This window comes from Nematolebias whitei, chromosome 22, assembly GCF_014905685.2.
Source record: "Nematolebias whitei isolate Nwh7 chromosome 22, NemWhi1, whole genome shotgun sequence".
Classification (NCBI taxonomy): domain Eukaryota; kingdom Metazoa; phylum Chordata; class Actinopteri; order Cyprinodontiformes; family Rivulidae; genus Nematolebias; species Nematolebias whitei.
In genome coordinates, this window is record NC_056519.1 from 2,994,506 (window position 1) to 3,021,364 (window position 26,859).

A 26,859-nucleotide genomic window follows, 5' to 3' on the forward strand; every position below is an offset into this window, starting at 1 on the left:
CTCTTGTTCGCTGTGGTGACCCCTGAACAAGGAGCAGCTGAAAATTTTTTATAAAATGTAAGGGCGATCTCTGCTTTGACTCCTGGGTCTTCCTCGGGACCTCCTATCAGTGAGAGGTGCCTGGAAAACCTCTAAAGGGAGGCGTCCTAATCAGATGCCTGAACCACCTCGACCCCTTTCGATGCAGAGGAGCAGCGGCTCTACTCCGAGCTCCTCACCTCATCTGAGCCCGGCCACCTGGTGAAGGCTGCTTGGATCCAGGATCTCCCTTCAGTTATGATCCATGTGCAGCAGAAGATGCTCCTGACTCTGACCTCTGACCCTGAGCTTGTCTACCAGATACACCCTCAATGGTTGCCTTTAAAGTTACTTGTTGCCTTTAAAGTTACTTGTTGCCTTTAAAATTACTTGTTGCCTTTAAAGTTACTTGTTGCCTTTAAAGTTACTTGTTGCCTTTAAAGTTACTTGTTGCCTTTAAAGTTACTTGTTGCCTTTAAAGTTACTTTAAAGAAATGATCTGTAAACATCAGACGGTCGTCAAAACAGTCTGGAAACGTCAGAACTGAACAACAGCTGCACTTTTGTGTGACATGTTCAGCTCTGTCTTTCACCTTAATAATAATAATAATAATAATAATAATAATAATAATAATAACTTTTATTTATAATGCACTTTACATTCACAGTGAATCTCAAAGTGCTACAACGAGTGAACATCAGATAACATCGAGATAAAAGCAACTGAGAGGAGGAACAACAGCCTCAGAATGAACATCAAAAACTTAAAATGTACAAAATGCAAATAAAATACTCAAATAAGAACGATGGGTGAATCAAAAACAAAAGTACAGCGCAATCAATTAAAAAACTGGGTAAAAAGAAAGGTTTTAGGACCTTTTCTCATCCTGGTGTGTTTTCGTGTTGCTCGTTGTCTTTGTTCTCCTGAGAAAGGATGAACAGGAACGATCTTTGTTAACGAGATAAAGAGTAGTTGCAGACGATGCATCGTTTTCTTCCACTGCAGGCTTCACAGCTTTGAGATAAGCTTTGAACTCTCCTCTGGCTCTCGCTCAAGACAGACGCCTCTGCTCTCCCTCCCCGTTTCCCTCTTCCTCCTGCTCTGCTCTCCGTGTGTCTTGAAGCTCCTGGTACACATCTCCCGAACAAAAAATACTATTATGGATCTGGTGAGCTGGACTTTCAACGCAGTCGACAAAATCTTTTCAACAAAACGACAGGGTCCTGGAGAACCCCCTTGTCTGGCTGAGACTCGCGCTGCAGGATGCATCATGGATCCGTGGGGAGTTAGGCAGCTGATGTTAGGCAGCTCTCAATTATGTGTCAGGAGGATGCCAAAGACGTTTATATATCTGGAGTTATTACAGCAGGGTTACTGCTCTTTGGCATCGGCGGGGCTCTGTTTTATCAACTTTTGAAGAAGACATTGGTAGCAGTTTTGTCCATGGCAAAGCTTCCAAATCTGTGTGAAGGTTTGGTTCGTACTATGAGTACTCAAAATCGACTGATTTACGAGCTAAACTGTAAGATGGAGGTGATTTGTGAGAATCACAGGCCACCTGCAGCTTCTAGGACTCGCCAGCATGTTGGGATAGACCTTGAAGGAGGCTCATAACACGGACCAGTGGAGTGGAATGCCCATAAAATTGGCCATTTTGGATATTGGAAGTACCAGCAGAACTCGAGGCTGACAGGAAAAAAACAGTCTGCCTGAAGAAAATCAACAATTGTGGCTTATCTCAATCCGACTCCCCCGTTTGGCCTCAGATGCAAGCTGACTATCAAATTCCTCCTGGGACATGGGTAACTAGGGACAAAGCTTTGTCTATCATTTGTTCCGGTATAGAGTTCCTGTAATTACTGGATTCTCCTTCATTGACTGAGTTCTGATCATTAAAGGGTCAAAACATTAATGAAGCAGTGCTGGTCAGTAGAGGGACCTGCTGGTGCCCCGCTTTAATGAGTGAAAATAAATGCAGCAGAGAGGAGAAAATCATCACCTTTATTTTCTTTGTGCTACACGTACTTCTTGATCGTAGGTTGGAACGTGGCTGGATCAGTAAATTGAGAACTTTGCCTCGATTAACAGACCAAAGCAAAGCCCTGATTTGTTGATCCATCTAAGAATCCCAGATAATCAAACTCTTTTCCAACCCGGAAATGACAAACCACTTTTCTCTAGTTAAGAACCATGACCATGGTCACTCGGCTGTAAACTGCCCCAGTAGTCGCCAACAGAACCAGGTCAACTGCAAACTGCAGAGACCCTGAGGTTCCCAAACCAGACCACCTTCTCTCCTCAACTTGAGATCCTGTCCATGATCCCTACTGTCAGGAGTGAAGACAAGGGACAGTCCTGGAGGACCCCCAACCTGAACAAAAGAGCTAGACTTTGTGTCGAGGATGCTTAAGGAGTCCTTGCTTCGGTTCTACAGGGACTGAATAGCCCTTAAACAACCCTGACCACCGGTGCAGAATGCCTCGAGGACACTGTCATAAACCTCCAGATCCACAAAACACAAACTCCCAAGACCCCCATGAGCAACTCCCCAAGGGTGAAGATCCAATCCACTGTTCAAAGACACGGACTAAAGACGCTTCTCCTCCTGGATCAGAGGTTCAACAATCGGTCAAATCCTTCCTCCCAGGTGGGGACCACCACCCCGTTGGACATTCCATGGCAATGTCCTGGTTCCCCATGTGCCAGGTTCTGCCTAAAACTGATCTTACCTCATTCCTCGCACATTTACGCTAAAAAGGGCATAAAATCAAAGCAAGAGGGTGAAAACGATGACAGGAAAATCCATCCATCCATCCATCCATTATCTTTTACCCGCTTTTTCCTTTTAAGGCTGCAGAGGTCACTGGTGCCTATGTCCAGCTATCACTGTACAAGAGGTAGGGGGAGATAGGTCTCCAGTCAATCACAGGGACACCTGGACAGATCTCTAGTCCATCACAGGGACACCTGGACAGATCTCTAGTCCATCACAGGGACACCTGGACAGGTCTCCAGTCCATCACAGGGACACCTGGACAGGTCTCCAGTCCATCACAGGGACACCTGGACAGGTCTCCAGTCTATCACGGGGACACCTGGACAGGTCTTTTAGTCTGTGAGGGAAAACCCACGCAGCATGAAAAGAACATACAAACTCCACCAGAAAGGTCCCGGAATGGGATTTGAACTGGCAACCTTCTCACTGACAGGCAACAGCTCTACCCACTGAGCTGCCCATGACAGGAAACTCGCTGAACCTTTTTGTTTTTTTAGGTGTTTTCAAAGTAATGTTGTTTGCCAGGACAGGAAATGACGGATCCTCGGGGGATCAATTTGAGCTCCTGAAAACAGAATCACTAAATCAGCTGCGTGTTGCAGCAAAGTAGTTATTGCTTCCCAGACACTGTTGCACAACATCCTGCCTCCAAATGCTTCTTTCAAAACAGTTTTTGTAGGAAAAGACTTGAGCTGAGGTGTCTTACAGAGAAAACATCTGTTGTAGTTAACTTCAAATGGGTTCAATGACAGAAACGGATTAAATTACAATTTTAAAGGTTGAGGAGGATTATTACTGACAAATAATCAGGATTTATCTCTTGGTTTCTATTAATACTAAGGAACAGTAATGAACAATCAATATCTTACATGTTGCAGATGTTTCTTGGAACGACGTCAGGCACATTTTTTACGTCTGAAAATAACTTAAATCTCAATAATTTCACAACACGTCACATACAGACCTTCACATTCTGTTCAGTTATTTTACATAAATATCCTATCTATCTATCATATATATATATATATATATATATATATATATATATACATACATATACACACACATTTCTGGTTGATGTTAGCTCATCAGTCTGGTCAGAGTTTAAGAATTTATAAAGTGAGATTGGTCAAAAAGCTTTCTACAACAGGTAAGATATTGTTTAATGTTGTACTGTTAAACCCCAGTTGATTAACTGGTAAATAATTTTGGTTTTGTTTTTAATCTGTGCATATTTATGTCAGTCAAATGATTTCACGCTAAAATAAGAATGTGTAGTTAATAAATAGGATTAATTTAAACGGTAAACAGTTTTGTTGAGTCGAGTGAGCCTGATCAGAACTTTATTTTTTATTTTCTGTTTTGTTTTGGTACTTTGTGCTTCTGGTTTCATATTTTTTATGGTTTTATATTCGATCTTCTCCAACAGATTTATTATTATCTTCGTTCTGTCCAAGTTTCAGAAACAAGAGGGACACTTTGAGGACGTGTCGTCTTTTTAGGTTTTATTTTAATATTTGTTTTAAGGATTTATGGTTTCATTGTGCGCTACTTTGGTGTTTTTAATCATGTTTAAAAATAAAGTTTTGATTTTGAATAAATCAACAGACAAAAGTTATTCTTGCTCATCTTTCATAATCTGTTAGTAAAATATCTCAAGAACCAGAAGACGGATTTTGATGAAACTTCTTAAACATATTGAGCTGAACTTTGGCGTGGTAGTAGCCGAGAGTTGTGCACAGAACGTACTCCGAGCAGAGACTTGCTGGAAGCCTCGTCCTTAAAGGCGGCGTGATGCATTCAGGTGTTCCATTTTTTATTCGGTTTCATGAACATTTCTGCTGCAGGAGTTACAGGGAATCAGAAAATGAGTTCCTGGTGGTTTAAAAATTAAAAAGTAAAACTGCTGCGGATGAAAAACAAGAAAAATAATGAATAAATGTTATCTTATTTACAACGCGTGTATCAATAATGTCCTATTTTACAGAAATAACTCGCTGCCGGTCCGTTTCTGCTCCTGAAGCAACAAAACGTCACAAACAGGAAATAAAAACAAATTCAGGATCATAATAATCTTAAACCTTTATGAACAGTGAGCTGATATAAATACTTTAAATCACATTAACGTCAGTAAAATATTTACAGAACCAATAAAATACACGCTACAGGAATAAAATATTAACATTTAGCAAAACATCCTGAAACATATAAACAGTGAAGTTTACGCCATTTAACAAAGTAAAAGTCATAAATCATATATTTTGCTGTGAAACATTTAGTGACCCCCGGTTGTTTAAAGAGCTGCATGAATAATTTATTTATATACAAGAAAACTTTCATACAAGCTTAAACTGTTGTCTTCCTTTTCTTGTGATCGTCATTCCATAAATAAAAATTAATGCGTCTGGTTGAACGAAAAGATTAACATTTTTGTTTTTTTAAAAAATATATTTTTCTTAAATCTTCAAAATGAAACTTAAAAGTCTTAATTGTTATAGATTCAATTAAACCTCAGATCAACGCCAGTTCTGAAAGAGTTGGGTTGTATAAAATGTAAATAAAAACTAAATGTAATTATTTATAAATCTCATAGACTCATAATTTATTTACAATAGAACATGTGAAATGTTAAAAGACAATTTTAGGAGAAAACGGTTCATTTAGTTTGAAGCAGCAGCACGTCTGTAAAGTTGCTCCCAGAAGGTAAAAGGAGCTGCAGGAGCTTCTTGAACGGACTCGGTTCGTTGCCGGGTCAGACAGAGGACCCGGCTGGAGAAGAGACTCGTGGAGAGGCTGAAGCTCTTAGAAGTAAAGACGGGCGGAGGTTCAGCTGTCTGTGGAAAACTGCGGCTAAAACAGGAACCATTTCAAAATAAAGGTCCTTAATAGAACATCTGGAACACTTTGATGGTCTCATCATCTACAGATGAGAAGAATCTGTAGAAACCTCTGAGCTCACAGGCTGAAGGTCCATGTTGGAGGGTCGTGGTCTTCAGGACCTCAGGGGCCGCTCCACTAAAACCAGTTCAGGTTCTGGTCTGGACTCAGGAACTCTTCCACAGATCACTGTCAGTTCATCCACAGATGCTGCTTAAAGCTCTATCAGGCAAACAAGAAACCAGATGTGAACACCAGCCAGAACCGCTGCCGTCTCCTCTGGACCAGAGCTCGTTTCAAACGGACTGAGCTGAAGTCCAGAACTGTTCTGAGGTCAGACGGGTCCAAATCTGAGATTCTGTTGGGAAACCATGAGCACCACATCCTCAGCGCACAGTTCAAGGGGCTGCCTCTCTGATGGTATGGGGGTGCATTAGTGCCACTAGTATGAGCAGCTTACACATCTGGAAAGACTCCATCAGTCCAGAAAAGTATCGTCTGCTCCCGTGATGTAGAACAGCTGGAGTCCTCCGTCGGACCAGAGCAGGACAGTTCAGTTCAGTCGTACGGCACCGAGTCACAACAGATCAGGCACCGACATTAAAATCTATTTGTTACATTATTTATCTGAGGAAGCAGCAGATTGTAGAATTATTTCCTCCAGAACCTCCAACATCTGGTCTGCTCAGGTCCTCCAGAACCTCCAGCATCTGGTCTCCTCAGGTCCTGAATGTTCAGTTTGATGTTAAAAGAAGATGCTTCAACGTTTTCAGGACGTGTTGCTTCCGTCAAAATAAAAACGACTCTCTCCTAAAAATATCAGTTTCTTAATTTAAACATTGTTTATGTTTATTTTACTGTGAAGGAACTTTGATTTGACGAGATTTACAAACCCTTGCATTTTGATTTCACTTTCCCACAGCGTCGTGGTGTTTTTGGTCCTGGAGTTGTACAAACGTGTCCATTTAGACTAAAAGAACCTGCAAGACGTTTGACTTCCATGAAAAGACTCTTCATGTTAGAGTATTCAGGAAGTACGCCGGTCCATCGGGCTGACAGCTCCAGTTAAAGTGAAACCAATAAAAGCTGCCACCGGAACGTTTCCAGTTCAGCTCAAACCAGAGAAAACTGCTCCCAGATCAACCCTTCACCACAACCAGCAGCTCCACAACTTTCTGGTCCACCTTCAAGTAGTTTCCCGGCGGTCATGTTGCCAACGACGCCTGCGGACAGTTCTTAACGTCTCTGAAAGGCTCCGAAAGCCTGGGAGCCTGCAGGCGCGACAGCACGGTGGTCCGGCGGAAGCTGCTGTCAGAGTCCTGGTGGTGGAATCTGCTCTTGAGCCGCTGGCAACACGGCAAGACGCCGACAAAGTCTGAGAGCAGGTGTCCGCTGAAGATCATGTAGATCCAGGGGTTGCAGCAGCTGTTGAGGCTGGCCAGCAGCGCAGAGAGCGACACGATGGCGTTCTCAGAGTCTGCCGGAGAAACAGGAACAAAGACGCATGAAGACAACCCTGAGCTGAGGTCCGACTCAAACTTTATTAAAAACACGGGCCGGGCCGGTAAATGTTCGTTTCACTCAAAGTCCACGCGCAGAAATCGAAGGATTTGTTCAGATTTAGGACGTCTGAACGGCAACAGTTTGCACCGGAGGTCTTCGTTTGTGGCCAAAACCAGGCGCAGACTTTTGACGCCAAAGTACAGAAAAAAACTATGATACGTTTTAGTTACATTTTAAAAATGCTGAGTAAAATTTTTTATCGGTAATTTATTGTTTTTCCACGTCTCTCATCAATAAAAGGAGCAGTTTTTGCTGAATGAGTTCAGTCAGAAGAGTCTGAAAGAGTACATCGGTTTGAATTTTACAACAAAAACGTGGGATTTTAGCGTTTTGAAACTCAAATGAGCAACATTTGAATTTATGTTTTTACTGTTTGGAGCGGAAACATTTCGCTGCTTGAATCTAAAAAAACCCAAAACATTTTAGAGTTTAAAGCTACAGCCTGTCTAACATAAATAAAAAAATAACTGGGGCGAGACTGACGCGGCAAAAAAAACAAAATAATTAAATTATTTTATTTTTGTTAAAAAGTATCAAAGCTCCTCCCCCCCTTCGGAGAGGCGGGTCAGCTACAGTGGCCTGATTTTAAGCCCCGCCCACCACTGCTAAATATGTCAACATGAAAACATTTGGAAGTCTGCGACCAGTGTTGCCAAGTCTGTTTATGATCAGCAAATTTGTTTTTTTTCTAAAGTCACTTACAAATCTTGTGAGTCGCAGGTTGTTGTTTTTTGGGCTTGTTTTGAACGTGAAGTTGTTTATTTGGGCTCGACTTTCTTTCTAAGTGAAACTAGTTGATTATCTCCCAGCTCCGCACAATAAAGCAAAAGACGAGTGGTAGCAGGTAGTTTGTCCCTTCCAAGCCCCCGTTACCACACTCGTACTGACCAGTAGGGGGCTCCACTCACACAGATGTCAGGATGTTTTGTTTTTTTTAAATATGAAGAAAAAAATTGATTTGCATATTTGTTACATGTGCAGAATGTTTTTTTTTTTTTAATCAGAGCTTAAACGTATGTTATTTAAAGTGTTTATCATAATTTTGTTGTTTATGTGTAATGCCATAATAAATGTATTTATATTGTTTAAAGACGGCCTCAGTGAGGTGGGTTGCCAGTTGGGTTTGTTTTCATAAAGCTGGTTGCTTGTTTCCATCGTGAGATCTGAAACACTGTCTGCGACCCATGGACTGTAATAAAAACACATTTTTTTTATTCATGACAAAATGACAATATTTTGACTATTTTTCCATCTAGTTTATGCAACAGTAACTTACACAGGGGGAATTATTTGTGTTTAAAGACTTCACTAAAAGTTGGAAAAATAATTAAAACTGATCAAATCTTTGTGGAAATCTCACAGAATTACACTTCTTAAGATTCAAGTTAACTTTGATGTCCATGCAACATTCTTGCAAATAACGTGCACATTTTTTGGTTGTAATTTAGAGTCATGTCTCAGTTTATGAATTATTTGCTGCTTTCGTTCAGTTTGGTTTCACATTTCTCGCTCCGACTCACTGAAATCACACAGCAGGTCATAAAGCTCAACTCGGAACTGTATTTATTTATTTTTGGCGTGTTCGTCCACATTTTAATTTACGTGTGACGGCCATCAGAGTCCAGAGCGAACAGCGTACGGTGGAGATTTGTTGCGTCGTCGTCACATGCAGGATATCTGATCCATACAGCGATGCAGGAGTTATGACTCGCCTTCTGATATTTATCGATCTACTTCATTTATTTACAGATGATGTTACTCAATGAGAAAAGCACCGTCACCGATCTTTATTAAAGCTTATCCTGTTCTAAATTTATATTTATATTACATATTTAAATACAAATATACAAATATAACAACTATAACCCCCTGAGACCTGCATCCTGTATATTATTCAGGTGATTTAAAGTTTTATTTTTTAATAATATATATATATATTTTTTTTAAGTTTGTTTTTGTGTTTATGAAGTTCTCCAAACCTAAACAGCTAGGTGTAATTTAAAATCCACAACAAACAAACGTTGACTGAAGAAGATAAAACCTTCTGGCCCAAAGGGGGGGCACCATATTTTAGAGGTGGCCACTGCCCCCTCTAACCCTCCTTGATGACGCCCCTGGCATGCGCAGGTCTCTGTCACGCGCAGCACGCTGTGTGTCCGTTCCGGCGCACAATAATTAAAAAGTAAAAGTTGGATGAGTTAAATGAAGGAGACCTACCGTCCCAGGAGAAGGTCTGGTCCCACACGGACCACATCTGGACGGTGAAGAACGGGGCCCAGCAGACCACGTAGGCCACCACGATCACGAAGGTCATCTTGACCGTGCGTAATTTGGCGCGTGAGATGGTGCTGACGCTGCTGACCGAGTTCCGGCCCAGGATCCCGGTCCGGGTGGACTCCTGCGCCTCCGCGCTCTTCTTTCGGGTCTTGCACTTCAGGTTCGTCCAGATGGTGCGGCAGATGAAGCCGTAGCAGAGCACGAGCACGAGCACGGGCACGAGGAAGATCCCGGCGGTGATCCAGGTTATGTAGGCGCGCAGCCCCCACGGCTCCACGAAGTGGCCCCAGCAGTCGTAGACGGCCGAACCGGGCCGGACCTCGCTGAGGGAGAAGATGAAGTACTGCGGGGTGCTGAGGACCAGGCTGCAGGCCCACGTGGAGCCGATCATCAGGTGGGCGCGGCGCGCGGGCTGCTGCAGGGTCTGGAGCGGGTGGCAGATGGCGATGTACCGGTCCAGAGTCATCATCACCATCATGTAGGTGGAGGCGAACATGCCCAGAACCTGCAGGTGCTTCACGATGCGGCACAGGAAGTCCGGTCCGTAGAAGCGGAACGTGACCTCCCAGCAGAGCTGCGGCAGCACCTGGAAGAAGGCGACCACCAGGTCCGCCAGGCTCAGGTGCTTCATGAACAGGTGCATCCGGGACAGCTTCCGGCGGGTTCGGTACACGGCCAGCAGCACGCTCAGGTTCCCCACCACGGCCGCCACGAAGGCCAGGCTCAGGACGGAGATCTCCATCTTCGCCACCTCCTCGTTCCGCCCGAACGGGTCCGTGCGGTTCCCGGGATCCTCCGGAGGCTCGGTCCCGTTCAGCGGGTCGGAACAGTTCGGACCCGTGAGGTTGCAGAAGGTGTCCGGGGACAGGAGCATCGTGGTGGTCTCCTCCTCCTCCGGGCGCACAGCGCGGAGCCTGTGGCGGATTAAGACTCCTCACAGCTCCGCTCAGAGGACCCGAGGAGGAGGACCGAGGAGGAGAACCGGGACAGGACCATGGAGGAGAACCGGGACAGGACCATAGAGGAGGAGGACCGGGACAGGACCATAGAGGAGGAGGACCGGGACAGGACCATAGAGGAGGAGGACCGGGACAGGACCATAGAGGAGGAGGACCGGGACAGGAAGTTTTCCTTCTGTGAAACTGAGTTCAGGTCGAGCTGCAGCTTCTTTTAAAGGCTGTTCCCCCTTCACCCCCCACCTCCCCCACCTCCTCCTCCTCCTCCTCCTCCTCCTCCACACTAGTTATTCACAAACAGAAGTTTTAATCATTTTCTTTTTTCTATGATTATTAAACATGAAACAATGTTTTACCCAGAAAATAAAATAAAACTCATCAAGTTCAAACTAAAGTTCAAGTTAAAAGCATTTTTAGATTTCACTGTGATTTTGGAGCCGTTTGTCATTAAATCTGTAAATGTTCATCTGATTAAAGGAGCAAACATCAGGACACAAAGTATTCCAGCTGTGTGATCTGTTGGAGCTCAGATACTGTGGGGGATGACTCTCAGCTACCACCACGCTAAACTTGAGCTCAGAACCTAAAAGTGACTGTAGACGTGTTTGTGTAGGGTCCAGCTGTGGCAGCCATCTTGAAATAAACTAAAATGTTAGTTCAATTAAAATCTGTCGGTTCATGAGATATTTTACTAACAGACAGAACTGGGCCATGACCATGATTGAGTTCAAGTTCAAGTTTATTGTCATTTTATCACATGAGGTGGAACAAAATTATGTGCTCAGGTCCCAGTTACACCCAAAAATATAAAATCTAAAAAGAAACAGTATTTAAGGATCTAACTGTACTTGACCTTTCACCTTCAGGGATAAACATACCAAGGCTGGTGTAAATATAAATAAATGGGTCTATTTTTTTTTTATTTTTTGCTTCAGCTGTTTTAAAATGTATGATTTAATTTTGTAACTAACATCTAATTTATTAATTTTTTTTTTAACATATTTCAGTTTGTGTTGTTTTTTTTTAGCTTTTCTCAGGGATTTGATTTAAAAGTTATCACCAAAATGCTAAACTTTAAAAAATAGATAATAAAGAACAAATCCAACATTTTTCAGTCAGGTCATCTGGACAGTTTCGCTTTTTTTTTTTGGTGCTGAAACGTTTCGCCTTCGGTCCGGCAATGGAGGAGGGGGCGTACCAAAGAGACCATCTTATCACAAGCAGAACTGGTTTGTTCCACTTTGGAGTAAGCTGTTGGAGGAAGAATCAGTTTTGTTGTGTGTTTTCTTGACTGATGAAGCCTTCTGGATCGAAGGCGAAACGTTTCAGCACAAAAAAAAAAGAAACTGTCCAGATGACCTGACTGAAAAATGCTGGATTGTAATCCTGGATTATTGAGCATGGACTTGTTGTTAAATAACAAATTGTAAATTACTTTTACTGCAACACAAAGAACCTCCTGAAGTTGCTTTCGGTGCCTCAACTTACAGTTTCGGAATATAAACTAAATTACAAAAGTAAAGCAAAAAACATTTTTTTAAATAATAAAGTGCAGAAATGACTTGTTTAGATAGAAAACACTTAAATTCAGTTTATTTATAAAGCACCAAGTCACAACAGAAGTCATCTCAGGGCACTGAACAGAAACATTCATATACAAAATAATAATTGAACATAATTTATCTGAGGAGCAGCTTTGAGTTTAACTCCATCACAGAACTCTCATCTTGAGCAAGCATGAAGGCGACAGTGGAAAGGAAAAACTCCCTCGGTGAAAGACAATAACAAGCAACACAATCAAAATCTATTTTACAGAAAGTTGTGAGACTTTCTTCCTACTTGCAGCTTTTTTAAGACTTTATGCAAAGTCAGCATGGCAAATGAAAGATAAAAGCGGCGGACAGCTCAGAGTGAGGGATTCAGAGCGTAACCTCGAGCATTTTAGCTAGTGTCTGTATTGTGCGCCGCTAGCTTAGCGCTACGTCAGTGCTGGCAATTGTTGATGGGGGCAGGGCGTTGGCTCAGTTCAGTTCGGTAGGCACTAATTACGTAACGGATCCCGCACATTTCTGTCCAAATCACAGAGATATCTATTTGCATTGGATTAGTATTATCACAGGACCTCAGAGTTCAGCAAAATATAGTAGGTAATGTGCGGGGGAATTTTCACTTTACAAATTACTGACATGGCCGATTCGCACGGGATTAACAACACAGACAATCTCCGTAATTATTACAAATAGCATGTGGTCCCTAGGTAAAACTAATTCCATGCAAATAGGGCTTTGTCGTCCGACCTGTATAATTAGAACATGCTGCTGGAAGCCTCAGATTTCCCCCTGGGATCAATAACACATCCATCTCGAATGAAATGCGTCGTTTGTATGAAATCTTTACTTCTCTGCAAAGAAAAACAAACTCTGCTGCGGTCGGTACCAATTAGACCTTGACCAGACGTGACTGTTTAAACAATGAACAGGAAGGACGTTTCTTTATTTAATTTATATCCTTGTAACACACTTGATAACTTTATGGTGAATAGTGGAGGATGGAAAACGTGAACTTACGTTAGAAACTGTTTCAAGACGTCAAGTGTTAAAACAAAAGTGAAAGCAGCTGTTTACTTAGACAAAAGTCAAGTTATCGACATTGAAATTCCCTCTCACAACATCAGTAGCCAAAATTTCAATATCGGTCTGGGCTCTACTTTTTATAGCATCATAATATAGATTTGAAACCAATGAATGTAATAAACATTTAGTAGAAGTGTATTCTTTAACCAACTGAAGACAGATATACTGTACGTAGCTGTAAATAGAGGACACTAAAATCCATTTCTTCCATAAAGCTGCCGTTAACATCAACCACACTGCAGTTTATCCAGTCCTGCACTCACGCTATACTTCGTCCTAACAGCCTCCTGTCACAAACACTGAGATGATGTTATTGATCCCCTGAAGAAATAAGACTGGAAAATTAACTAATACGTTCTGTGCTAACAGAAACGTCTCCATCTAATCAGCGTCTGATTAGCAGCGACAGCTGCGTCAGTTAAATACAGACACACTGCGTCCTGTGTGACGACCCGACAACCTCAGAGGCACGTCTGGTTTTCTAATCACAGGGCAGAAACGTCATGACTCAGTCTGATGCAGGAAGTAGACCAAAGCTTCAGACAATCTTTTACAAAAAACAACAACCTTCTTTAAAAACGAAGGCACCGGCTCAGAATGCAGATGTGGGGAACAGCGAGATTTATCGTGGGAAACTTACTTCCTGTATATTTTTAGACAATTTTAAACTTGAAATAGGATTTTGCAAAACATTTTTCGGCTGCATTTTCTTTTTTTTTTTCCAATCATGCAAATCGAGGTTTTGGTGCGAAAATGAAGAGAAGATGAAGAGTTTTTAAAATTCTGGTGGATCCATTTGTACGTGACAGACTTTGGGAGAACCTCAACAGCAACACACTTCATGGATGTTAACTACAGCCTCACACCTTCAGGTCTCTCTTGTAAATGAGTCCCCGAGGCTCAGTGGGACCATCCTGTATAAATAAAGGTTGAATGAACAAGAAATAAGAAAACAGAAACCGCTGTTAGCATGTTTTTCTATGCTGAAGTAGATTTATCCTAATCCGGCTCACATGGTCAACAACAGAGGTGTATGGTGATGCTTATTATGGGAGACGGGATGAGCTCAGATACTGGGTTCACAAGAAGAATGAAACGGCCTTTGTCACAGACTCACCTGACTTGGCATCTCCCTTCTCAGTCTTCAGGAAACGGTACCGTCAGATTTCTTTCACCTCCACCTCAAAGTTTGATCTACTCTTTTTCTCTCCAATCCACAATTATTGAGAGTTTCAAACTGAATTTTCTCAGTTTCAAAGTCGACAAGTCACCTAAAAAAACTTAGCATTAAGGTAACTCTGATTTAAATAAATGGCCGACAGAAGGCTCTTTCACAAAACACCCCAACCTGGAACATAAGATGCCTTCTAGCCTCTGTCATTTCTGAGTAGGCTGAGTCGATGAGGGAGTCGAAGCCAACCCGTCTTAGTGTCGTAAAGTGAGGTAGTAACAGAGCCAAAATGATTGACGCATGAAAAGGTTAGCTGGCTTTGCAGCTCAGTAATGTGATGACATGGTCTATGTGACCAGCTGGTTGTGGGATTAAACAATAAGGCCTGTCGCGATAAACAATAAATCAATTAATCGCACGATAAATAAAAATTATCAACCTCATTTTCATCTATCGGATTTATCGTTTCTTCGTGTCTCTTCTACTGGACACTGGGAGGCTCAATCCGGTGCTCTTCACTGACCCCTCCCTTTCTCTTTTCTCTTTAAAATCTGTTTTAAAAATCCAAAATCGCGTTTTTGGATCGTTAAAAATAGCTAAGCTACGAGCTAAGCTAACAGGCTGACCTTGGGAAAAAAAAACTCTGTCTTGTCAAAGCTCCACAATTCACGGTTGAAACCCGTGCCTTCGTCTAAAAAGTTGTTTTTCTCTGCAAAAAGAAGCGGAGAACTTGTTTATTGATTTTTTATTAAAAGCTTTGTGTGACACTATGCTGAAGAGTTCAAACCACACCAAGCTTTCGCCATTTTGAGACCCGGAAAAAAAGGAAGGGGAGACAGCCCATGTCACGTTAAAGGGCCTCCCTCCCATTTTTCTTAAAGAGACACGCTGCTCGCTCCCTCAGTATCCATCCTTTGGTTCAAACAGTCTTATTCTGCAATCCAGTGGTCAAAAAAGTTACTATACACAAATTAACCAACATTTCTTCATAAATTTGACAATAATTACTAATTAGTCGAATTTCAAACAATTTTATTGTTTATCGCAATAATTTCTGGGATAATTAATTGCCCAGTAAAACTTGTTACTGTGACAGGCCTATAAACAACAACAAACAGATTTATTACTGAGGGGAGATCAATGCTGGGACACAAAACTTTGCATTTAGTCTAAATAACCTCAAATACTGATAAACTTAATTGATCATGTTTTGATAACGATACATGATTTGTCCGTCAACCATTTAGTATGTTGCGTCCCATGGCAACGCAGCTGAGCAACACCTCTTTAGGTCCTGTGATGATGGCTTCATTTCAGAAAGCTCACGTTCCTGTGGGTATGTAGACAGTTCCATCAGTGATTTATGAACGTCCAGAAGTAGCTTAAAGTTGGACTGGTCTTTGCTGCCATTTTGCAGACCTGAAAGAGCATACTCTTCCTCTCAGCACGTAGCTGCAGCAGATACCATATACCAGTGTCACATGGTCCTAATGCCTGTCGTGTTTGTTTAAACTGATGTTAAACAAGCAAATTTAGTAATACATTCTAGAAAAAAAGTCTGACAGTTTTTCCATCCATCCATCCATCCATCCATCTATCCATTATCTTCCGCTTATTCCGAAGTCAGGTCGCGGGGGCAGCAGCTTGAGCAGGGAGGCCCAGACATCTCTTTCCACAGCCACCTCTTCCAGCTCTTCTGGGAGGATTCCAAGGCATTCCGAGGCCAACCGAGAGACATAGTCTTTCCAGCGTGTCCTGGGTCTTCCCCGGGGTCTCCTCCCAGTTGGACATGCCTGAAGCACCTCCCTAGGGAGGCGCCATTGGGGCATCCTTACCAGTTGCCTGAACCACCTCAACTGGCTCCTCTAGACTTGAAGGAGTAGTGGTTCTACTCCGAGTCTCTCCCGGATAACTGAACTTCTCACACTATCTCTAAGGGAGAGTCCAGCTACCCTGCGGAGAAAACTCATTTCAACCGCCTGTAGACCGACCGGTAAACAGAGAGCTTTGCCTTACAGCTCAGCTCTCTCTTCACCACAACAAACCGGTACAGTCTGCAATACTGCAGATGCTGCACCAATTCGTCTGTCAATCTCACGCTCCATTCTTCCCTCACTCTTGAAAAAAATCCTGAGATACTTGAACTCCTCCACTTGAGGCAGAACCTCACCCTCGACCTGAAGAGAGCAATCCACCCTTTACCGGTTGAGGACCATGGCCTCAGATTTGGAGGTGCTGATTCTCATCCTAGCTGCTTCACACTCGGCTGCAAACCGCTCCAGTGAGAGCTGAAGATCATGGCACGATGACGCCAACAGGACCACATAATCTGCAAAGAGCAGAGATAGAATCCTAAAGCCACCGAACCGGAAACCCTCCGCCAGCTGGCCGCACCGAGAAATTATGTCCATAAAATTTATGAACACAATCGGTGACAACGGGCAGCCCTGGCGAAGTCCAACTCCCACCCTGAAGGGGTCCGACTTACTGCCGGCAATGCGAACAAAACTCTTGCACCGCTTGTATAGAGACTGAACAGCCCATAACAACGGGCCCCCAATCCCATACTCTACAAGTAGACCCACACCAGCTTGACACCTCTCACCATGGGCAACTCCAGAGTGGAATAAGGTCCAGCCTCTCTCAAGGAGATCGGTTCCTGAGCCCATGCTGTGTTTTGAGGTGAGCCCAACTATATCTAGTCGGTACCTCGCAACCTCACGCACAAGCTCAGGCTCCTTCCCTGCCAGAGAGGTTACATTCCATGTCCCAAGATCCAGCTTTGTTAAGCCAGGGTCAGAGCACCAAGGTCCCCGCCTTCGGCCACTGCCCATAGCATCAAACACCCAACTTTTATGGCCCTTCCTGCAGGTGGTGGGTCCACAGGAAGGCAAACCCATGCTGCTTCTTCGGGCTGAGCCCGACCGGGCCCTATGGGTAGAGACCGGGTCACCAGGCACTCGCTGACGAGTCCCTCCCCCAGGCCTGGCTCCAGGGTGGGGCCCCGGTAACCCACGTCTGGGCAAGGGACAATGAGTTCCTTGTTTTGTCCGTAAAAATCTTCTGAATCGCTCTTTGTCTGGCCTGTCACCTAGGACCAATCTGCCTTGGGAGACCCTACCAGAGTCAATTATAATTGCCCCCGACAGCATAGCTCCTAGGATCATTCAGGCGCAAAAACTCCTCAACCACGATAAGGTGGTGATTCAAGGAGGAGCTGACAGTTTTTCTTTTTTTTTTGTGACTTTATTTTATTTTTTTTGCATTCTTGGTTGAGCAGATATATTCATTCAACTAGAAGAAAAATATGTTGTTTCTAAACTTTGTATTTCTCCTGGTAAAGAAAATAAACACCCTGACATATAATGCTGATCTAAAGACATACAGTACTCCCCGTTCTGTTTGTCTACATTACTTAGTTGATTTCAGTAAACTAATAGAAATAGGTAGAGCAGAATCGCCTGAACTACTCAGTTCCTTCCAATTCTTCCTGAGGAATCTCCAGATGATCCCATTCCAGCTGGAACACATAATCCCTGCAACAATTCCCTTCGCCCAGATGCCTTTGCGTTGTAAATCTTAAAAGGAATGTGTCTTTATCAGTTGCTCCATCTCAACTGGCTCATTTTATTGTGGAGAAGCATCAGACCAATCTAAAATCATTCCTGAACTTCCTAAATTCTCAGAGAAGGGTTAAGAACGACAGCGTGCAGAAAAACACAGTAGGTGATCGTATTGTTTCAGTTATCAACTCTCTCACCTCTGAGGTGAAATATCAAAAACCACGTGACTAACGAGGCCAAACCAAACCACCAGTTCACCTCACGGTTCTTTTTCCTGCCACAGCTTTAAGATATTTAGACTCCATTCTTTTAAAGAGACTCCTCATCCGCTCAATTTAGGTGCAGGACAAAGCAGCAACACTTACTTCCTGTTTCCATTGCCAAATGCTTTCCTCACCAAGGCTACAGCTTGAAACCCTGTCTTTGGTGAAAACCATGCCTACAGTAAGATTTGATGTTATATTCTGGTGCCAGATCCAAACTGTTCTCAGTCAGATGGGGCCACATTCTCCCATTTTGTCAGGAAAAAAGGTCACTTTAGTCTTACAAGTTGTAGAACATTTAATGAAGACAGTTGGATTTCAATGTACTCCTTCAACATTCTCAACATAAGAAATAAGACAAAAATAGAGAGAAAACCTGATCACACAACTCCCTTTAAAATGAATACTTTGTGTTGCAGCAGAAACTCTCCAGATTTGTCTCCTTGAGCTCCTAACCTCTGGACTTTTTGCTTGGTCTTCATGACCAAACTGCTGCAGCTCCTTCAGATTTGAACAATTGCCGCTTACGTTCAACGATCCTTCAGTCAAACCAGAGACTCTCACTTGGTCTGAGCTTTGGTCTTTGACAGGGCCATTCCAGGAACTTCATCTGGTTCTCCTGAAATCATTGGAATGTTGCTTCAGCTGAGTGTTTAGGGTCTTTGTCCTACTGGACGGTGGACTTTTGTCCCAATCTCAAATCTCTAGAAGACTTCAAAAAGTCAAATAAATATTTTCTCTGTATTCTGCTCCATCAAGCTTTCCTTTAACTCTGACCAGTTTCTCAGTGCCCACTGATGAAAAACATACCATGATGCTGCCACCATCATGCCTCACTGTTAATGTTGCTTCGGTGTGCGACTTTGCTAAAACCATGTCGGACTCCGTAGTTTTCTCCGGCCCCCTCCCCAACCTGACCAGCAATGACATGTTTAGCCGTATGTCGTCGTTTAACCGCTGGGTGTCCAGGTGGTGTTCTGACAACGACGTGGGCTGCATAGATAACTGGAGTTCTTTCTGGGGAAAACCTGGTCTGATGTGGAGAGATGGCATCCATCCCACTTTGGACGGAGCCGCTCTTCTTTCTAGAAATATGGCTGATTTTGTTTATCCCCCAAATTATTGACAACCCAGGGTCCAGTCCAGGAAGCAGAGTTGTAGTCCTCCACCCCTCTCTGCTGCTTATCCTCTGTTACCCACCCACACCCACATTGAAACAGTGTCAACTCGCCCACGGCTCAAATGAAATAAACCAAAAATCAGCTCTAAAAATATAAACCATAAAAATCTGATTAAAATAAACACAGTTACTTTACCAGAGCAAAATCATAAAATCATTAAATGTGGATTATTGAACATCAGATCTCTTTCCTTTAAATCCCTGTTAGTTAATGAACTGATAACTGATCATCATATTGATTTATTGTGTCTGACAGAAACTTGGCTACAACAGGAGGATTTTGTTAGTAAAATGAATCCACTCCTGTTAATTATTTAAATTTTCATGTTCCTAGAACAACTGGTCGAGGTGGAGGAGTAGCTTCTATTTTTCAGTCAGGATTATTGATTAATGCCAAACCAGTTATTAGTTATGATTCTTTTGAATCACTGTCCCTCAGTCTTTCTCATCCAAAATGGAAATCAGAAAAGCCACTTTTACTAGTTGTTATATATCGTTCACCAGGCGCTTACTCTATTTTTGTCTGAATTCTCAGAATTCTTAACCAACTTATTATTAAATACTGATAAAATCATCATAATGGGTGATTTCAATATTCATGTGGATGTTGAGAGTGATAGCTTAAGCATAGCCTTTAATAATTTAATAGAGTCATTTGGTTTTACCCAAAACGTCCGCACATCTACTCATTCTTATCATCACACTCTTGATTTAGTTCTGACCTATGGTGTAGAGACTAAGGACTTGGTAATAGTTCCTCAAAATCCTATTCTGTCTGACCATTTTTTAATAACCTTTGAGTTTACATTAAATGACTACACAGTCACTGAGAGTAAATTTCATCTCAGCAGGTGCTTATCAGAAAATGCTGTAACCAAATTTAAACAATCTCTTCCATCAATGTTTTCCTCTGTCTTGCAGAGTAATGCCTCAGAGAACAGAGACTTAGATCATCTAGTTGATCATCTTACAACTTCAATGCAAACTTCACTTGATAAAATTGCTCCACTGAAAAAGAAAGTAATCAATCGGAGGAAACTGGCTCCTTGGTTCAATTCTGAGTTACGTACTTTAAAGCAGCATCTAGAAACCAGGAGAGAAAATGGCGCTCCACTAATGTTGAAGAATTTTATTTAACTTGGAAAGATAGTCTGCTAACATATAAAAAAGCTCTCCGTAAAGCTAGAACTTTATATTACTCATCTTAAATAGATGAGAATAAAAATAACCCTAGGTTTCAGTTTAGTACTATTGCTAGACTAATTAAAAGTCCCATTTCTGTTGAACCATGTATCCCTACAACTATAAGTAGTGATGACTTCATGAGATTCTTTATAAATAAAATTATTTCAATTAGAGAGAAAATTCAAACCATCCTTCCTTCTACTATCTCTAGTCCCCTGTCAAATGAAGCAACTTTAAACATTTCACAAGAGCTGATTTATGTTTGGACAGTTTTTGTCCTGTTGAGCTCTGAATTGTCAAAAATAATAACCTCATCCAAACCATCCACATGCCTGCTAGATCCAATCCCAACCAGACTGATTAAAGAGGTATTTCCCCTAATTAATGTCCACATTTTGGATCTACTTAATTTGTCTTTAATGAATGGTTATGTACCACAAAGCTTTAAGGTTGCTGTAATTAAACCTTTACTTAAGAAGTCTGATCTTGATTCAGAAATTCTGGCCAACAATAGACCTATATCTAATCTAACTTTCATCTCAAAAAGTCTAGAGAAAATAGTTGCAGGTCAGTTGCGTGAACATACACAAAGAAATAATCTGTTTGAAGAGTTTCAGTCAGAGTTTAGAGCTTATCATAGCACAGAAACAGCACTAGTAAAAGTCACTAATGATATTCTCATGGCCTCAGACAATGGACTTGTGTCTCTACTGGTCCTGTTAGACCTCAGTGCTGCATTTGATACAGTTGATCACAATATTTTACTACAGAGGCTTGAATATGATGTTGGGGTTACAGGAAGAGCTCTAAAATGGTTTAAATCATATCTATCTGATAGATTCCAGTTTGTAAATGTAAATAATAAATCTTCTTCATACACCAAAGTTAGTCATGGAGTTCCTCAGGGCTCAGTGCTTGGGCCAATACTCTTTACTTTATATATGCTTCCATTAGGTAAAGTCATTAAACAGCATGGGACAAATTTTCATTGTTATGATGATGATGACACAGTTATATTTGTCCATTAAACCAATGAATCTAATCAGCTACTTAGACTACAAGCATGTCTTAAAGACATAAAAACCTGGATGACCCTTAATTTTCTCCTGTTGAACACAGACAAGACTGAGGTTTTGGTTTTTGGACCTGAGCACCTTAGGAATGATTTTTTCAGTCTTTCTCCCTCCTTAGATGGCATTAATCTGTCCTCCAGCTGTAATGTTAAAAATCTTGGTGTTATTTTTGATCAGGACATGTCTTTTATCCCCCACATTAAAAACGTTACTAGAACCACCTTCTTCCACCTGCGTAATATCACTAACATTAGAAACATCTGATCTAAAAATTATGCAGAAAAAATGGTCCATGCATTCATCACGTCTAGACTGGACTATTGCAATGGTTTATTATCTGGATGTCCAAATACTTCCTTAAAACGTCTTTAGTTGATCCAAAATGCTGCTGCCAGAGTCTTAACTGGAGTTACTGGGAGAGATCATATTTCTCCAGTTTTAGCTTCTCTCCATTGACTCCCTGTCAAATCCAGAATATAATTCAAAATCTTACTTCTAACCTACAAAGCTCTCAACAACCTGGCTCCATCTTATATTACAGATCTTATTGTTCCATATTTTACTAACAGAGCACTTCGCTCTCAGGCTGCAGGTTTACTTGTGGTTCCTAGAATTTACAAACGCAGAATGGGAGGCAGATCTTTCAGTTCTCAGGCTCCTCTCTTGTGGAACCAACTTCCAATCTCTGTCCATGAGGCTGACACATTATCCAGTTTTAAAACTAGGCTTAAGACTTTCCTTTTTGCAAAATCCTATAGTTAGGGTCGGCTTGGGTTTCCTGAGCTGTCCTTTAGTTATGCTGCTATAGGCTTAGACTGCTGGAGGACAAACTGACCACAATTTTCACTTTGCTACTGTCTTTACTTACTCTGCTCAACCTGTTTTGTATTTGTAATTATTTTTTCTATCCTTAACGTGTTTTTTTTTGTCTTTCAGATACACCTGGACCTATACCTGGACCTACCATTCTATGTTCGTCTGTCTCTCCTTCCTGTCCTCTCAAACCAGCCGGTCAAAGCAGATGGCCGATTGTCTTGAGCCTGGTTCTGCTGGAGGTTTCTTCCTTTTAAAAGGGAGTTTTTCCTTTCCACTGTTGCCACTGTGCTTGCTCAGGATGGGAGACTGCAACAAAGCCAAGATTCAACTTGTCTGCTGGATTCCTTAGATAGAGAACTTTATTAATTGGCTTTTATGTGAATGTTCCTGTAAAGTGCCATGAGACAACTTTGTTGTGATTTGGCGCTTTATAAATAAACTGAATTGAATTCACTGTTGGGATGGTGTTATCAGCACGATAAAAGTTGATAGATTGGCCTCAGACATGATGCTGTCCTTGACGGTCTAAAAGTCCAATTTTAATTTAATCTGACAACGGCACATTTTTCCACGTTTCCAGACGATCTATCTAGCTTTTTCTTTAATCCATGTCTTTTTTCTTGGCCAAATCTGTGCAGTTTGTAGTGGTCCTGTGGGCTGATCAACTCCATCAAGGTTATCCTCTGGAACTACTGGATCCTTCTCTGATTAATGCCATCCCTACTTGATCCATGAGTTTTGGTAGACATCTCTCCCTTGGCAGGTTTTATAGTAATGGCTTTATCTTTCCTTTTCACAATATTGGATTAAATGGAGTTTGTGGGCTGTTTAGGGTTTGAGGTATTTTATTATAGTCCAACCCTCAAAACTGTATTCAATTTATGAAGAGTTCCTTGGTCTTCATGATGTCACTTGCTTGGTGGTAGCTCCAAAAATGTAATGTCAGGTCATCAGAACAGATTCTTCTTGGTTAATTCAATCAAGAAGAATCTGTTCTGATGACCTGACTTCACTTTTTTGGATGTATTTACCTGGATGATTGAGCATGCATCAGGACTTGGTGGTAGCTCTTACTACTTAGGAGTGTTGGACTGATGCTAATTCATGGGGGTCAAGATGGGGTAGGGGTAGAGGCTGGGCAGCTGAGTTGGGACCCGAAAGTCCCAGTTTCAATCCCCAGTCATTGCACATCTTGTGGTGTCTGTGAGCAGGACACCCTATCCCCAACTGCTCCCCGGGTGCTTTCAATAGCTGCTCACTGCTCCACCTGAGTGTATCCCAGGTGTGATGGGTTAAATGCAGAGAGCCAATTTCACCATTGTATGGGAACATTCAATGATGACAACACATTATTATTATTATTATTATTATTATTAATTCTGGGGAATACCAGAACATGTGTACATGTACAGAGATAATTTGACACTTAGGTAAATAAGATCCACATGTGGGCAATCTAATTATGTGACTACTTAGTGTAATATATATTTTATTATTAGTTTAAACCAATATGACCTGCTCACAACACACAACCTTGAAGATTGGGTTGAACAATGTAATTGGGGCACAGCACTCGAGTCACTCAAATTACATTTTGGTGTGGTGTTTGGGGACAGAAGGAAAAATAAAGATCTTAGATTTGAAACAGGAACCACCCCAAACACATTTACTGATTTCTAACAGCAGAAATTGCTCACTGTGATAAAGCTCCAAGCGTTTTCCCCCTGATGAAAGTAGTTGGAAAGAACAAATTTCACCTCACGAGACACTTTTCCCTCCTCCTCTATGCTTACTATGAACCTGAAGTAAAACGTGACAAAACGTACTGTATTTGCTGCTTTACAAGACCACAACTTTGCGTCTTAATGTTCAATCTATATGCACATAATACTGCAAACGGAAAGAGGGGTTTTCAGAGACTAACGACTGTTCATTTCAGAGGCAGCGCCAGCAGCTGGTACCGACGATTACATAATATGTTGTGGTTAAACAATGGTGGGTAATGGTTGGGGTTGTCAGAAATTATAGATTTATTATGCTGAGATTAGGGAACCTGTCAAACATGTATAGTAATGACAGATTACAGTGGCTTGTGGGCATACTGATAAGAGCTCAGATACTGCAGGGCACATTAGATGTGTTGGAGGTATTTAAAACATATTTGCATTTATGATTTATTTTTAGATTTATTAACTCAAACTAGAAAAAAGCTAAATTTTAGTTTTTGTTCTGACACTAAAACAGGGATAGCTTTGATATTTCTTCTTGATTTGATTCAGCACATACAGCACTTTTATAAACTTGTCTCAATTCTGGTTTTTTGAGTTTGAAGAGTCAGCTGAAGGGAAGCTGACATGACTTGGCTACCTTTATGTTTGATGACATTTTATTTGTTTGAGTCGTCACATATTACAGGTCTGTTGCAAATGTGTCCTTGTGACTCAGTGAGACTAACCTGTGTAAATAAAAATTGAATGAATTAATATTTTCTAGGGTTCCAGTCAATTGCATTGACAGAACGTGAGCAGCAAGTGTACTTTCTAAATAACGAAACAAAAGTTAATCCTATGGAATATTAGTTGATCCACATAATCAGGATGAAGCACACTTTTAGTTTAGTTTGTTGCTGTTCATACTGGCGTAGCTAAAGTTCTCCACCTGAACTGCAGGTGTCAATAATGAGACAAATGATACAAATAAACAACAAGAAATGCAGCCCGAAGAAGAGCTGTAGAAGGGAAGTTTGAGATCGTCATCGCTGTATGTTCCCATACTATGGCAAAATTAGTTCTCTGTATTTAACCCATCACACATGGGATACACCCAGGTGGAGCAGTGGGCAGCTATGTAAGCGCCCGGGGAGCAATTAGGGATTGGGTGTCTTGATCAGAGACATCACGACATGTGGGCATGGCAGGGAGTAGAACTGCGACTTTCTGGTTTTAAGTCGGCTGCCCTACCTCTGCCCCATCTCGAGAGGAGATCCATTTTGTTCGAACAGAAATAAAACTAGAACATATCGTACTTTCTGCCGTATACGTCACATCTATTATGCATCACCGCTGACAACCTGGAAACGTGGGCTGGTGTTGTACCAAAAATCGACCGGATGCCAAATGGCGTGCGGGAGCACGCATGGAGGACTTTAACAAGAATTTAACAAGAATAACACTTAAAAACAATTATTTGTTTGCTCAACATTTTAGTAAAGGTGCGTCTCAGTTGAACTTTTCCTTAATAAATACACTTTAACGGTCAAATCAGTTGCATTTCACCTGGGCGGCGCGGTGAAATGCAACTGATTTGACGTTTGCTCCAAGTCTTCAGGAGCAAGATGAAGGTGGCTTGGTATGGCAAGCCAAGTGTCTCATTAATAGCCACTTTTACCTATTAATGAGACACTTGGCTTGCCATATACTTGAATGCCCTCTAGAAGTTGAAAATGGTAGTGGTCAGTATTTTCCAAGTCAGAATGAATGAAATTGTCAGATCTCAGCCAAAAATTGGATAATATATATGGTGAAAATAAATAAATAAATAAGTCGCTTTGCTGTATAAGTCGCAGGGCAAGCTAATTTATGCAAAAAGGTGCGACTTATACAGTGAAGAGTATGGTAAACAATATTGTGATGTTCTATATATGATGGGTGCGAATAGCCTAGCGGCCATGTTTCAATTAACTGTGTGTCCCTTCAATTCAATAACCAAGTCAAAATGGTCCTCTTTAGATTTTGTTTTGATTTAATGTTCTATGTTGTAAATTCTGAAACAGACTTCTTGGCCTTGGCTGCCTATAACATGAAGCCTGTCACAGTCAAAATATGGTCTTTTCATTATGAACATGATTGTGCGGGAAAAAGTATAACTGCTAAGGAAAACCAATATTTGTTGGACCACATCATGTATTAAACTCTTAAAACTTTGCATTTTAAATAAAATTCCTATTGAAATGTCTAACTTTAGGTTGCTGTAAATTTAGATTTGTTTGCATTTCTATTTTAAAATAGTTCGGTTGAGTCTTTTTTTTTTAATTCCCCAAGAAAACTAATCAGTGAATCTCTGGTTAAAATCCCCGTATTGTTTCAGTTATTGGCTGTGGTGATGCAATACAACCCGTTTTAACCAGACAACTCCAGACCTTTCATGGTTAAATAAATTAACTTAGATTTAAATGAACAATAAACTAATTTCAAGTACCATAAAATCTGTCATTTTACTATTTCATGGTGGAACAAAGTCCTTAAAGCAGGTACATTTTATTCTACAACAAAATAGCCTTCTAAACTTACAGGTGTTATTATTTTCCTTTGCTCAGTTTAGTCTTCGTGTGATGAACAACCTTTGGACTTGTATCTGATTTATTACTGAAAGATTTGTGGGTCAATACTTTGTCTCACACACACTCTTCACCCCCTGAAGCAGTGCTCCTAGTTTACCATCAACTTCTGCAGGTGGTGGGTGTGTAAACAATACTTATTTGCTCTAAAATGGATTATGTGAGTTTATG

The 26,859-nt window shown here is 41.5% G+C and overlaps 1 protein-coding gene across 1 annotated transcript; it reads right to left on the reverse strand.

The window, feature by feature from the left end:
• Positions 1-6,877: 6,877 nt before the first annotated feature.
• LOC119428233 (arg8-vasotocin receptor-like) lies at positions 6,878-10,386 on the reverse strand. Its single transcript, XM_037695883.1, has 2 exons — positions 9,453-10,386; positions 6,878-7,149 (listed from the first exon to the last, which is right to left on the reverse strand). Exons 1-2 carry the CDS (start codon positions 10,384-10,386, stop codon positions 6,878-6,880), a joined length of 1,206 nt encoding a protein of 401 aa, XP_037551811.1.
• Between the last annotated feature and the right edge of the window lie 16,473 nt (positions 10,387-26,859).